Here is a 14,912-nt window from a genome sequence, read left to right as displayed (position 1 = left end):
AATTTTAATCCAAAATACTCCCACTTCTCATGGCTGAGAGGCAGCGACTGCCTCAAGGTCACGCCCAGTGTGCTTCATGGATTTGAACCCAGGTCTCTCCCAGCCCCGAGTCCTACTCTCTTAACCACTACACCGCGGGTTAGCCTTTTAAATATTTACACCCACATCCCTAGAGGCCACCATCACCTCTGATCTCCACCTCCCCCCCTCAAAAAAGGTCTGGGTTCTTCCTTTTCTGTACCTAACTCCCCACAAAACCAAGCTCACCCCTTTCACATCCCTCTTTGTGGGGTATAAACGCAGCCCCACGCCCCTTCTCTGCCCCACCAACACGGATTTCGTGTTCCCGCCACGAAAAGTGGGTTGTTCCACCACCACCCCTCCCTTCCCAGAAAACTCACACACACAATTTATTTTATATATATATATATATATAAAAGACCTTAAATATTTTATTACAGCCCCCAGCCACAAACTCCTAACCCCGTACTTACCGCATACTGGAACTTTTCATTATACTCTCGGGCATTTGCTTTCACCCGCCTTTCCTCCTCTGAAAACAGAGGCCAAAAATCAGCTGCCGGCACACAAACACCCCCCCAAAAAGAAATCACCGTACCCCACTTTCCCAGGCTTACCACCTCCCCTCCAGCAGTTGCCCCTTGCTAGCCATTCCAAGCTGAACACAAAGGGTAGCGGATTTGATAACCCGCTTCCCGGCTGCATGAGATTGGCTGGCTCTCTTAATTCTTTGCATGCCCCCCCCCACCACAAAAAAGAACCCCAGGAGTAGCTCCCCGCCCCCCGTCTGTCCCAAATACTGAAATAAAACTGCTCTGGGTTTTCGCAACCCCCCCATCCATTGTTGGAACGGACTCTGTCCCCGTTTCCAAACTTGCGACTCTCGGCAGTCTCAGAAGCAAGGTCATTTGCAGGGATGGGGGGGGACGGGTGGGGAGGAGGGGGGGTATTCCTTTGGGTAAAAAGGGGGCTCTCCTGTGTGTGTCCCCCACCACCAAAGAAAATATAGTGCAAAGGAGAGAAGCCAGAGTTGGGGGGGGGGAGAAGCAGGCGCGGTATGAGGTAATGTTTGTGGAGAGAACTGCAATGACAGCTTTCTCCAAGGAGGTCGTGACAGGACAAAGGCTGGACGTGGATATTTGAGGAGCCCCCACCCCTAAAAAGCAAAAAAAAAAAAAACCCTGCTAGCCAAACCCCCCAAACTTTCACTTGTCAAACCCCCACCCCCCCCAAAAAAAATACCTGTCCCCCCAGGCGCCTGTCCGCGGCTGCCCGTCGCCACGGCGACCCAGGGCCATTTCTCGGGCATCTCCTTAGGGATCGTCATGGTTACCGCCGGGCCCGGATTTGCGTGTGTTTTATGGGGAGGGGGGGCCTTGCAGGAGGCCCCCCGGGCTTAGGCAGCGGCCCCCCATCGGCCTCCCCAGTCCGTGCCCCCCATTCTCCTCCTGCCTCGGCGGCTGCTGCTGCTGCCCCCCCTCCCCACTCGCTGCAGGAGAAAACTCCACGCTGACATTGAGGGAGACGGGGGCCGCCCACCGCCACGCAGCAGCCAATGAGGGGCCGGGACGGCGTTGCTTAGGTAACCGCGGCATGGGGGGGATGAGGGGGGGAACCTCTCTGTGCCTGCTTCCCTATCCCCAGCCCCACCCCCAACCCAGAAAGACCTTACGGAGTCAGTCAAAGGCATGCAAATCACTATAATGGGACACCCCCCCCCAAAAAAGTCATTTTGCTTAGGTTCCTGCTCGCTATTAAATCTGTTTTTAACTCAGTCCAGCTCTTCTGCCAAAGAGATAGCCACCCAACCCAGCGCTCTCGCTCTCTCCGGGCTGCTGGGTTGCCAACTGACCAGGAAGGAAATAAGGCAATGCGACTTGATCCTGTGCTTTAGACAGGAGCCTGACCCAGATGGAAAAGTCATAGGCTGGTAGATTGGGAAGGGACCCCCAAAGGCCATCCAAACCCAGCCCCGCTGCTCAGCTCAGGAATTTTCACTGACTTTACACGTAGGAAGCTAGCTTAGCAGGGAGAGAGAGGGCCGGGCTAGATCGCCTTGAAGCGCTGCTTGTCTACTTGCAGAACATTTGGCTGGCTTTTAACCTGGGGAACGGGGTTGAATGCAAAAACGGGACAAGACCGCCTTCTGTCTAAAGTGGTACAGTCCCTTCTGTACCTTCTAAAGCGGTACAAACCCCCCTCAAACTCCTCATGCCGCTGGCAAGGGTACATATACTCTGGATATGAAAATCTGTCACAGAGCTTTAGAACTGGAAGACACCTTGTGCGGTCATCCAGTCTGACCCCAAACCCCGAGGGACGCAGGAAGCTTGCAACTACACACCCCTGACAAAAGATTGTCCAGCCTCTGTTTAAATACTTCGAGCAAGGAAGAGCCAATCACCTTCCAGGGCACCATCAAACAGCTCTGACCATTAAAAAGGTAAAGGGACCCCTGACCATTAGGTCCAGTCGTGACCAACTCTGGGGTTGCGATGCTCATCTCGCTTTATTGGCCGAGGGAGCCGGCTTACAGCTTCCAGGTCATGTGGCCAGAATGACTATGCTGCTTCTAGCAAACCAGAGCAGCGCACAGAAACGCCGTTTACCTTCCCGCCGGAGTGGTACCTATTTATCTACTTGCACTTTGATGTGCTTTCGAACTGCTAGGTGGGCAGGAGCAGGGACCGAGCAATGGGAGCTCACCCCGTTGTGGGGATTCGAACCGCCAACCTTCTGATCGGCTAGTCCTAGGCTCTGTGGTTTAACCCACAGCGCCACCCACATCCCTTCTCTGACCATTAGGCACCTTTTAACTTATATTTTTTTTAAAAAAATTAATGCTTCATGGTCTCTTAGAGGAAGCGATTGCGAATGAAATGGAATTAAGCAAAAGCTTCTCAGAAGCACAGTTCCCCTACCAGTGGCTACACTGGGGACGCAGGAGCAGAGATCTGTTAGGAAGTTGGCAACCTTGCAGTGGCTGAATGAGAAAGAGAGTCTGAGAAGTTAAATCACCTAAGTTTTGTGGTTGATTGGGGTGGGTGGGGTGGCCCAGCCCCTGTCAGTCCCGCTCCCTTCCCCACCCCCACCCCAAAAAACCAGCCCCATCAGAAGATCTTACCTGGAGGATGTTTCTTAGAACAAAGTTCCATGGCATTCGATGGCAGTTTATCAGGCCCATGAGAGGTGCTGTATTTGGGCAGGGAGATGGGTGGGGAAAGCAAAGAAATAAAAAATAATTGGTTTGGGGTGGGGTGGGGCGCGCACACACACACATATACACCTAAAACAAACCAAAGGTGGAGAAATTTGGGGGCGGAATGTGGCCCTCGGAATGCTTCTGTCTGGCCCTCGGGTCTCCCTGCAAGCTGCACCCTTCTTCCCAGGTCACGGCCCCTCTACAATCCTGTTCCATACCCTCCCCAGGGACTTTTGCAAGCAAGGAGAGTTTGCATGGAGGGCTGGGGAGGAAGAAAGAGAAGGAACCTCAGACTTTTGCATGGCTGCAATCCATTGTACCATACAAAGGTAAGACTCACATTCATTGCTCTGCTCACATTTTTGCTTCCGATTCCATTGGCACATTTTTCCCCAAGGGGCTTCCCGGAGGGAATGTATCCCCTGGGCAGGAAAGGGTTAACCCTGGAAACAAACTAAGGAGTAACATCATCTTGGGGGGGGGGAGAGTGTTCAGAATTTCCCCACCTCACTGCCTGTTACTCCTGCAGCCCCCCCAAATTGCCCTTCATCCAAACAACGCCCAATAACTTTAAAATACGTGATAATAAAACAACACAACTCTCTTCCCTACGAGCAGCAGAACGGAAAAGGATGCAGTTATGATAGGCGTACGGAGTCAAAGAAGCCATCGAGCCAATTTAACAGGGCCACATAAAAAATCCCTTTAAAATCTGTTGCCAGATCTCTCCAGGGGAAAGCACTCCAAAGGGCAATCTGGAAACAGAACAGGAAGAGTTTCCCGCAGGAATTTTTTCCAGAAACAGAATATTGCCTGGAAAACCTCCTAATCTGCCTACAGGAAATTTTCCATTTAAATGAGCTCATTAGCTAACAGATACCGATTGCAAATCCTCAGGGTTAGTGCCCATTGCGTCTGGTGGGGCAGGAGCCAGGGAGCCCGACAGCAGGGGGCGCCAGAGCCAATGAGAGCTGGAGCCAACTCATCCTAATTTTGTCCCTATCCTCCTCCACCTCCTCCCTGCTGAGTTCTACAAGTTCTGCAACCCTGAGACGTGGTCGCAGTTGGACCCGCGCCAGTTGAAAAATGCGCCTGGCACCTGGCTAATTTCTAACACTAGGGCAGGGTTCCCCACCCCCAAAGGAAGTGATTTAAAAGGCAGTCGACTGAATCACATGAACCTTCCGGCCCAGTCCGCTATTGTCCCTTCCTTTCTAGAGCGGACCACAAAGCTGCTACAGAACCTGGCTCCAAGTCCAACAGACGAGATGGCTCAAAACCACGCTGAGGACTAGAATGCTGGAGAGGCCTGCGGGCTCCTCTAGCGATGGTGGTGGTTTCCCTAAAAGGGCTAGCATGCCGACACATCCACCACCGACCAGCCAGACAGCTACACCGGTGCCAACAGCTGCTACGCCCGAGTCCCCGGCGACAATAAGACACCTCTTCTAACTGTTTCCTGCTCCATTTCCTGTTTTGCTCCTGATGGCTGATTTGTGGCGAGGAGCACAGAGAGAAACCTAACATCCAGGGGCACTTCAGAGCAGACAGCAGAAGATCTTCCAATCAGTGTCAGGAGAGATGCTCTTCCTTGTCGAACATGTTGTTGTTGTTATTTAGTCGTCTCTGACTCTTCGTGACCCCCTGGACCAGAGCATGCCAGGCAATTCTGTCTTCCACTGCCTCCCGCAGTTTGGTCAAACTCATGCTGGTAGCTTGGAGAACACGGTCCAACCGTCTCGTCCTCTGTCGTCCCCTTCTCCTTGTGCCCTCCATCTTTCCCAACATCAGGGTCTTTTCCAGGGAGTCTTCTCTTCTCATGAGGTGGCCAAAGTATTGGAGCCTCAGCTTCAGGATCTGTCCTTCCAGTGAGCACTCAGGGCTGATTTCCTTCAGAATGGAGAGGTTTGATCTTCTTGCAGTCCATGGGACTCTCAAGAGTCTCTTCCAGCACCATAATTCAAAAGCATCAATTCTTTGGCAATCAGCCTTCTTGATGGTCCAGCTCTCACTTCCATACATCACTACTGGGAAAACCATAGCTTGAACTATACGGACCTTTGTTGGCAAGGTGATGTCTCTGCTTTTTAAGATGCTGTCTACATTTGTCATTGCCTTTCTCCCAAGAAGCAGGCATCTTTTAATTTTGTGGCTGCTCTCACCATCTGCAGTGATCACAGAGCCCAAGAAAGTAAAATACCGTATTTTTCGCTCTATAACACGCACCCAACCATAACACGCACGTAGTTTTTAGAGGAGGAAAATCCGTAGGCATGCCACCCGTAGGCATTCCCTCCATAACACGCACAGACATTTCCCCTTACTTTTTAGGAGGAAAAAAGTGAGTGTTATGGTGCAAAAAATACGGTATCTCACTGCCTCCATTTCTTCCCCTTCTATTTGCCAGGAGGTGATGGGCCCAGTGGCCATGATCTTCGTTTTTTTGATGTTGAGCTTCAGACCATATTTTGCGCTCTCCTCTTTCACCCTCATTAAAAGGTTCTTTAATTCCTCCTCACTTTCTGCCATCAAGGTTGTGTCATCTGCATATCTGAGGTTGTTGATATTTCTTCCGGCAATCTTAATTCTGGCTAGGGATTCATCCAGCCCAGCCTTTCACATGATGAATTCTGCATATAAGTTAAATAAGCAGGGAGACAATATACCGCCTTGTCGTACTCCTTTCCCAATTTTGAACCAATCAGTTGTTCCATATCCAGTTCTAACTGTAGCTTCTTGTCCCACATAGAGATTTCTCAGGAGACAGATGAGGTGATTGGGCACTCCCATTTCTTTAAGAACTTGCCATAGTTTGCTGTCAATGCAGTGGTCCATGAAGGGGCTTGTCGAACATGCAACCCCGCAACGCCACATATGATAGAATCATGCAAGAGTGTGGGAGGAGGAGGGGATGAAATCCCCAAAAAGGATGTTATTTTTTTTCCCTGTATGCCACAACAGCTGCAAGAATATTACTAGCAAAGAATTGGAAGAAACAAGATCTACCAATGGCAGATGAAGATGATGGACTATATGGAACTTGTCGAACTGTATGGGAGACCCCGAGACCAAAGAGAAGAGACGGTGGAAAAAGATTGGAAGAAGTTTAAAGAATATTCGAAAAAATTATGTTAATATTTAAATCTTAGAATAGCTTTGGAAGTGGATATAGGCTGTAGGGTTAGAAGTAGAAGACAGTGTATTTTAAAATAGTATTATTTGTAAAGGATAAAATGTGAAGACTATTATAGTAAAAGTAAGCGTGACTAAATGGTTAAAAATTATGATATATGTAAACTGCTAAAGATGAGGTAAAATGAAAATCAGATAGGGGAGACTTGGGGAAGCTCACCTAAAAATGTTTAGAAAAAATAAGGATAAGACAAGAATTTGTTTGCATTGTTTCGTTTTTCTGTTTGTGTTGTTTATTGGTGTTTTAAAATGAATAAAAAAATTGGGGGGGAGAGTCAGGGGGGAAATGACTCTCCCAACTATTCTTGCTGGGCTCAAAACCATTAAAGGAGTTAAGCTTTGTGGGTGGTGTTAAAATAGCTGGAAAGGGCATAATGTGGAAAGCAGAATTGGTGGATGGTGTAGGGGTTAAGCACCCTTCCCACCTGCTATCCATCCCATCTGGACTCGGTTCTGGTTTTTAACGGTATGTGTGAGAAAAACTGCTCTGGAAAACGTAATTTGCTGGAAGGGGATGGGCTAAGCACCTCCCTCATCCAATTTCCTCAGGCAAAAACTCCTCCAATGCTTTGAAATTGATGCCATGAGGAAACTTGGTCATTCCAGAGAGGTCAGCCCTCTGTTTTTAATCCTTGGGAGAGCCAGGGTAAAATAGTGGTCAGTGTGCTGGCCCTGGGAGACCCAGGTTCAAATCTCCACTTGCCTTGGACCAGTCCCTACCTGTCAGTGTAACCAACCTCACAGGATTGTTATGCGGATTAAAGGAGGAAGCGGAGAACCATGTACAAGCCCCCTGGAGTAAAGGTAGGACGTGAATGTAAGAATATAAATAAATAAATAAATGCTGGTTGAAGAACGTCCAGGTCTGTTTCAGCCGAGAAGGGATTTGTAGGTATGTAGGGCCTTTATATGAACCTGTTCTGTCCTCAGACATCAAGGCAGGGCCTTGTCTGAAGTGGCCCCTCTGTTAAAGAAACTGCTATTTCCTCTCTCTTCCAGACCAGAGCATGGTCTGAAGGTGCATGAGGCCACCACCTCCCTGAAGCTAAGCAGGTCCAGGCCTGGTCAGCTCGTGGATGGGAGGCCACCATGGAACCCCAGGTATAGAATCATAGAATCATAGAGTTGGAAGAGACCACAAGGGCCATCGAGTCCAACCCCCTGCCAAGCAGGAAACACCATCAGAGCACTCCTGACATATGGTTGTCAAGCCTCTGCTTAAAGACCTCCAAAGAAGGAGACTCCACCACACTCCTTGGCAGCAAATTCCACTTCAAACAGCTCTTACTGTCAGGAAGTTCTTCCTAATGTTTAGGTGGAATCTTCTTTCTTGTAGTTTGGATCCATTGCTCCGTGTCCGCTTCTCTGGAGCAGCAGAAAACAACCTCTCTCCCTCCTCTATGTGACATCCTTTTATATATTTGAACATGGCTATCATATCACCCCTTAACCTCCTCTTCTCCAGGCTAAACATGCCCAGCTCCCTTAGCCGTTCCTCATAAGGGATCGTTTCCAGGCCTTTGACCATTTTGGTTGCCCTCCTCTAGACATGTTCCAGTTTGTCAGTGTCCTTCTTGAACTGTGGTGCCCAGAACTGGACACAGTACTCCAGGTGAGGTCTGACCAGAGCAGAATAAAAGGTAAAGGTAAAGGTACCCCTGCCCGTACGGGCCAGTCTTGACAGACTCTGGGGTTGTGCGCCCATCTCACACAAGAGGCCAGGGGCCAGCGCTGTCCGGAGACACTTCCGGGTCACGTGGCCAGCGTGACATCGCTGCTCTGGCGAGCCAGAGCCGCACACGGAAACGCCGTTTACCTTCCCGCTGGTAAGCGGTCCCTATTTATCTACTTGCACCCGGAGGTGCTTTCGAACTGCTAGGTTGGCAGGCGCTGGGACCGAGCAGCGGGAGCGCACCCCGCCGCAGGGATTCGAACCGCCGACCTTTCGATCGGCAAGCCCTAGGCGCTGAGGCTTTAACCCACAGCGCCACCTGCGTCCTCCAGAGCAGAATACAGTGGCACTATTACTTCCCTTGATCTAGATGCTATACTCCTATTGATGCAGCCCAGAATTGCATTGGCTTTTTTAGCTGCCGTGTCACACTGTTGGCTCATGTCAAGTTTGTGGTCAACCAAGACTCCTAGATCCTTTTCACATGTACTGCTCTCAAGTCAGGTGTCACCCATCTTGTATTTGTGCCTCTCATATTTTTTGTCCAAGTGCAATACTTTACATTTCTTCCTGTTAAAATTCATCTTGTTTGTTTTGGCCCAGTTCTCTAATCTGTCAAGGTCGTTTTGAAGTGTGATCCTGTCCTCTGGGGTGTTAGCCACCCCTCCCAGTTTGGTGTCATCTGCAAATTTGATCAGGATGTTGCCTTGAGTTCTACTATGGGGGGAAAGCAGGACAGAAATGTGAAGAAATAACAGAGGCACAGCAGTTGGAGCTATCTGATACATTTCAGAGCTCTGGCCTTGTAAGCTAGGGGTGATGGGAGTTGTAGTTCAACAACATCTGGGGAGCCACAGGTTGAGAACCGCTGCTTCAGAGACCGAGGCCGTTTAGGGCTTTAAAGGTCAGCACCAACACTTTGAATTGTGCTCAGAAACGTACTGGGAGCCAGTGTAGGTCTTTCAAGACCGGTGTTATGTGGTCTCAGCAGCCGCTCCCAGTCACCAGTCTAGCTGCCGCATTCTGGATTAGTTGTAGTTTCCGGGTCACCTTCAAAGGTAGCCCCACACAGAGCGCATTGCAGTAGTCCAAGCGAGAGATAACCAGAGCATGCACCACTCTGGCAAGACAGTCCGCGGGCAGGTAGGGTCTCATCCTGCTTACCAGATGGAGCTGGTAAACAGCTGCCCTGGACACAGATTTGACCTGTGCCTCAAGGTGTTCCGACATAGAGATGAGATATATTTGCGCCGTAAGGAAGCACCAACTTTGATCTGATTGCACAGGAACAAGAGAAGAGACACTTGCAAAGATGGGGAAGGGGAAATGAGGTGTTGAGCTGTGCTATTTAGCCTATTAACATTGTGCAGGGGAAGCTGAGATGAGCCTCTAGCAACCACAAAGCATAAAAACCAGAGAGGAAACACCAACCAGTCCATTTCTTTGACTCAGGGCTCTGCTGCTGGGGAATGGGCGGTACTTTTTGGGTAGGGAGTGAGCAGCCAATCCCAATTGCCACCTCCCCAGGCACCGAGCCACCCAAACTCCAGGGAATGTTTATTTTTCAAAGCCACAGACACACATACACACACACAAAAGTTTCGGGGCAGGCAAAGACACAGATGCCACAAACTCCCTTTGCCCCACCCAGATCCCCTCCCTCTCGCCTAATCCCAGATCACAAAAGACACAGACAACAACTTGAAAAGCACTCTGTGCGAGTCCCAGAGAACTGTGTCAACTTTCCCAGGGCCGTTTGTGATGGGGGGGTGAAGAGTTTGTGATGGGGGGGTGAAGATTGGGGGGGGGGGTTGTAGGAGAGTGAGGCACACAGAGTTCTCCTTTGGCAGTTGCCCCCTCCATAATGTATGGGGCTTGCCAAAAAATGAGAGAGGCAAATTCATAGAATCAGAGTGTCTGAAGGGACCCCACGAGTCATCTAGTCTAACCCCCTGCAATGCAAAGAATCACAGCTTGAGAATCCCGGGCAGACGGACGACCCAACCTGTGTTAAAAAACCTCCAGTGAAGGATTGTCCTCCATCTTCCCAGGTAGGCCAGCTTCACCTTGTTTAGTAGCACAGAGATTTGCCTAAGAAGGTCAATGCCACACAGGTAAAGCAGAGGCACAGAGGAAGCTGTCTCCTACCAAATCCAACCGTGTAGCTCAGTAAGGTCCACACTGGCTGGTAGCAACTCAGCAGGGCGAGTCCCTCCCAGATGCTTGGGACTGAACCCCAGGACCTTCTCCATACAGATTATTCTACCATAAAGCAAGTTTCCAGTCCTCATGGTTCTGAATAAAGGCCCTGATTTAAACAGTAAACGCCAGAAGCTGGCTTATTCCCACTCAGAACAATGGGCCACCTAGCTCAATAATGTCCACACTGGCTGGCAGCAGCTCTCCAGGGTTTCCACGCTCTCCAGGGTCTTTCTGCTTGGAGATGCCATTGCGGATCAAACCTAGAAGCTTCTGCAGATGCTTCGCCACCTTCCCAAACACTGGAGGCCAGTCCTGGGATAGCTCAGCAGGCAAGAGCACATGGCACTTCATCTCAGGGTTGTGGGTTCGAGCCCCCCACGTTGGGCAAAATATCCCTGCATTGCAGCGGGTTGTACTAGACGGCGACTCTTTTAAGATTCCATGGAGCTAATATTGCCTGCACTGACCGGCAGCTGCTCTCCAGGGTTTCAGAGGAGGGTCTTTCAAATGCTCTACCGCTGAGCTACAACCCTTCAATCCACATATACAGGTAGCAGGAAAGAGGCTGGTGTGTTTAGATAAAGCGGCCAAGGCTCTCCTGCCCAGAGGAGGAGAGCAATGCTGTCCCTCTCCCGGAATACCCCGTCTACTGCCTCCATTTGGTGCCAAGCTGACTTGTTTGGGCATCTGGCTAAGGCTTGGGGGGGGGGAGAAGGAAGCGGTGCGTGGATATAGGGAGCGATTGGTGGTTCGAGATCACTGGCCATGCCGAGAAGATGACACGAAAGCAAGGTCTGGCTCCCGCCGGCAACATCTGGAAGGGGGGCATTATGCCAAGGAAGAGAGGAATTGTGGGCAGCCAGCAGGCGGGTGGGGTGGGTGGTCAGGATATTACAGGGGCAGGATCCAGAACGTGGAAATGGGGCAGCGGGGAGGTGGAGGGTAAGATATCTCAGCATCAGCAGTTGGGGAACTGGTGGGGTTGCAGAGGGAGTGAGAATCTGGGCCTAGGAAAAGGATACAGGCTTGGAAATCCAAATCGAGCGGTTTAAGATATCTCAGCATCAGCATCTAGGGAGAGGGGCCACCCAAGCCAATGGATTTTTTGTGGGGGGGGGGTGAGGAAGAGGGACCAGGGAAGAAACTGGGAGTGAGACAAAGCAGGATCCGGAATGTGTGGGGAGAGAATTGGAAGGAGGGGTAGTTGTTTTCTACTGTGCTAAGGCAAGGAATGAAGATAGAATATCAAGGAATCAACATTTGGGGGAAGGAGGGAGGAGGAGTTCGAGGAGGGGCTGGCGAGCAGGGAAGAGATATGGGGCAGCTAAGGAAGGAGGGTGGGGGGGTCACACTAGGCCAGAGGCACACAGAAACCTGCCTTATTTAGCTCCATCCGCTAAGTAAAAAAACCTAAGACTCCAGTCCTCATGGCTTTGAATAAACGGCTGGTTTAAATAGGAACCTAGGGAGCTGTTTTATAGGAACAGAAGGGAGCTGCCTGAGACCCGAGTCCATCTTGCTCAGTAATGTTTACACTTGCTGGCAGCAGCTCTCCAGGGTTTCAGGCAGGGATTGAAGTTGGGATCTTCCGCATGCAAGCCGGACACACTACGGCCCTTCCCCAACATGGCGCCCTAAAGACATTAATGGAGGTTTCCAGCTCCCATCAACCACACTCCCTACACTCAGAAATGATGGGAGGCAGAATGCAACCACAACTAGTGGGCACCAGGTTGGTTAGCCCTGCGTCGGGTAAAGAGAGGAATAAGGGTTCTCAGGGCACCCCCAGCAATTGTGTGTGCAGTGGGGAGAAGGAAGGGGGGAGAAGGACCCAGAGTTCAGGTGGGACTGGGAGAGGTCAAATCTTGGAACACACCAGCAAAGAACTCCTGGAAGGGTGGTTTGCCAATAAACTGGGGGAGAGAAAGGCTTAAATATTTAAGGCTACATTTAAAGCACATTGATCCACACACACACACACCCGAATCCTGGGAACTGTAGTTCACTCCTCCCAGAACTACAATTCCCAGCGCCCTCCATAAACTACAGTTCCCAGGATTCTTTGCAGGATGGAGTGAAGAATGTGCTTTAGATGTACTGTATGGTGCGTAAGCAGCCTAAGAGGTAAAGGTAAAGGTAAAGGTACCCCTGCCCATACGGGCCAGTCTTGACAGACTCTGGGGTTGTGCGCCCATCTCACTCAAGAGGCCAGGGGCCAGCGCTGTCCGGAGACACTTCCGGGTCACGTGGCCAGCGTGACATCGCTGCTCTGGCGAGCCAGAGCCGCACACGGAAACGCCGTTTACCTTCCCGCTGGTAAGCGGTCCCTATTTATCTACTTGCACCCGGAGGTGCTTTCGAACTGCTAGGTTGGCAGGCGCTGGGACCGAGCAGCGGGAGCGCACCCCGCCGCAGGGATTCGAACCGCCGACCTTTCGATCGGCAAGTCCTAGGCGCTGAGGCTTTAACCCACAGCGCCACCTGCGTCCCTAAAGGACACGCCTGAACAGGGACTTGAACCCTGGACCCTCAGATTAAAAGTCTGATGCTCTACCGACTGAGCTACCCAGGCAGCCTAAGAGAGGCACCCATAAATGACTTATTTTTTTGGAAGGGGGCGACTGAAGGATCCAGAGCATGCATTAGTGAAATTACTATGCAACTGAGAGCTCTAGGCATGAGCATTTGAGCAGGGATCTAGGTAAGAGTCTAGAAGAATCTGGAGCGAATATCTAGAAGAAGGAAAGGAGGTAAGCAGGCGAGAATTGGAGCTGTGAGCCTTTCAAGTACTTCCCAGTGGGGGGGGGGAGTAAGCCCCACTGATCTGAAAAAGCTTACTTTTGGACCCCTTAGTGGGTTGCAACCTGATTTAAGGCAGGTCGCCACAGAAGCACTCGCAAATATATGGTAAAAATTTAAGAAATGGGCATGTTTGGGTTAAAAGGGAGCCCTGGCTGGGAAAAGTTTGTTGATACCTAGCCCATGTTTTTTTTTGGGGGGGGGCACAAACCTTCCCCTGGGGGTCAAGGGTGGGGGAGGTTAAAGGTCAAAAGAGAGGGGATCCAAGAGGGTGTTCAAAAGTTAAGGGAAGGGAATGGGGGAAGGGAATTCTCCAAAATTCATTCCCTTCTCCCCAGTTAAGATATTAAAAGAACTATAAAAAACAGAGAAATAATCTGGGGTGGGGAATCTCCAAACCTCAACCCCCCCCCCACACACACACCAGAAACTAAAATAATAATTATGCAAACATTAGAAGTATTTAGAGAGGCGATCTCCCAAAATTCACCCCCACCCCAATAACTAATAAAATATGGATAACATGGAAGGATGGAGGGGGGGAATCTCCCAAAATTCACCCCCAATAGCTAAAAAATATATAATAAGATGGAGGGGAGCAATCTACAATATCCACTCTCAGTAACTTAAAAACAAATAAAAACGATGGAAATATTTGGGGTGGGGAATTTCCCCCCCCCCCCATAACAACAAAAAAGATAGTATAGAAGTACAGTATTGCGGGGGGAAGGGGGGAAGGAATCTCCCAAATTAACTAAAAAGAGACAGAGATACAACACAGAAGCATTCATGGGGGAGAAAATGCCCCAAACCTACCCCCCCCACACACACAACTACATAAAAAGCAATATGACATTAAAGTATTTAGGAGGAGAGAAACCTCAAAAAATATATATATTTGGAGAGGGGTTGTTGTTGTTTTTTGAGGTTTCTCTCCTAAAGACTTTCATGTCATCTTGCTTTTTATGTAAAAAAATTGAAATAACTACAGTTGAGAGCACCATCTCCCCCCAACCCCGCTCCGGTCCCCTTGCCCGGCCGGCTCCCTTTCCAACCGAGCGGCGGAGGGAGGCGAGCTCCGGGCCGCCGGGGCGTCCCCAAAAACTCGGCCGGATCCCCCCGCGCCGTCGCCGCCGCCGCGTGGCGCACCTTAACGAGCCGCCTCCGGGCGCCCCTCGCCTCCGCTGCTGCTGCTGGTGCCGCCGCCGCGCTCCATCCCCCGGCCAGGGCCGCTACGCCCTCCTGGAAGCGGCCCGCGCCCGTGCGCCCTGGCCGCGCCCGCCGGCCCGCCGTGCGCCCTGGCCCATGGCTGCGCTGCCGCCGACGCGCCCGGCCCCGGATTGCCTGGCTGGCTTGGCGGCGGCGGCGGCGGCTGGGCTGCTTTCCCCCCCTCCCCGTTTCTCGGGCGGGGATGGATGGAGAGGAGGAGGAGGAGGAGGAGGGAAGGAGGAGGGCTGGGGGGTGGGGGGACGGAAGTGATGAAAGGGACCGCCGATCTCGGGGGCTGCTCCTCCGAGAAGCAGCTCCGGGTGGAAAAAGCGCCGCCGAGCGCTGGATGCGCTTTTACGCACGGGGAGGAAGCCTCGGGAATCAGACTCTCCATCTTCTCCAGCCAAGCTTTCCTTTGCAGGAGGCGCTGGATTGTTCCCCCGCCCTCCCCAAATCCAGACTTATGTCGGGCCCTGGGCCGGATCCAGCTTTTCTCACGAGTAGACCCATGGCAATGAATGGAGCGCAATTGGCCTGGCCCGTTCGCTTTCAGTAGCCCATTTGACTCCCTCCCCCCTGCAAGAATCCTGGGAATTGTACTATCTTACTCAGGGT

General features: G+C 51.2%; 1 protein-coding gene across 2 annotated transcripts in view; it reads right to left on the bottom strand.

The window, feature by feature from the left end:
• ATP8B2 (ATPase phospholipid transporting 8B2) overlaps positions 1 to 14,373 on the bottom strand; it is a 59,279-nt gene extending 44,906 nt beyond the window's left edge. Inside the window, exons 1-3 of one of the 2 annotated variants that reach the window (XM_079957929.1) lie at positions 14,238 to 14,373; positions 3,146 to 3,213; positions 495 to 553 (exon numbers count right to left, since the gene is read on the bottom strand). In XM_079957929.1, coding sequence (XP_079814055.1) covers positions 495 to 553; positions 3,146 to 3,176 — 90 coding nt within the window. In that variant the 5' untranslated portion in view covers positions 3,177 to 3,213; positions 14,238 to 14,373. Of the gene's footprint in view, positions 1 to 494; positions 554 to 1,263; positions 1,487 to 3,145; positions 3,214 to 14,237 lie in introns of those variants that run through there. The other variant, XM_079957928.1, reaches the window with a different exon arrangement.
• Positions 14,374 to 14,912: the final 539 nt, after the last annotated feature.

Source organism: Podarcis cretensis (assembly GCF_951804945.1).
Source record: "Podarcis cretensis genome assembly, chromosome: 16".
NCBI lineage: Eukaryota > Metazoa > Chordata > Lepidosauria > Squamata > Lacertidae > Podarcis > Podarcis cretensis.
This window is presented reverse-complemented; position numbering and strand designations above follow the sequence as displayed.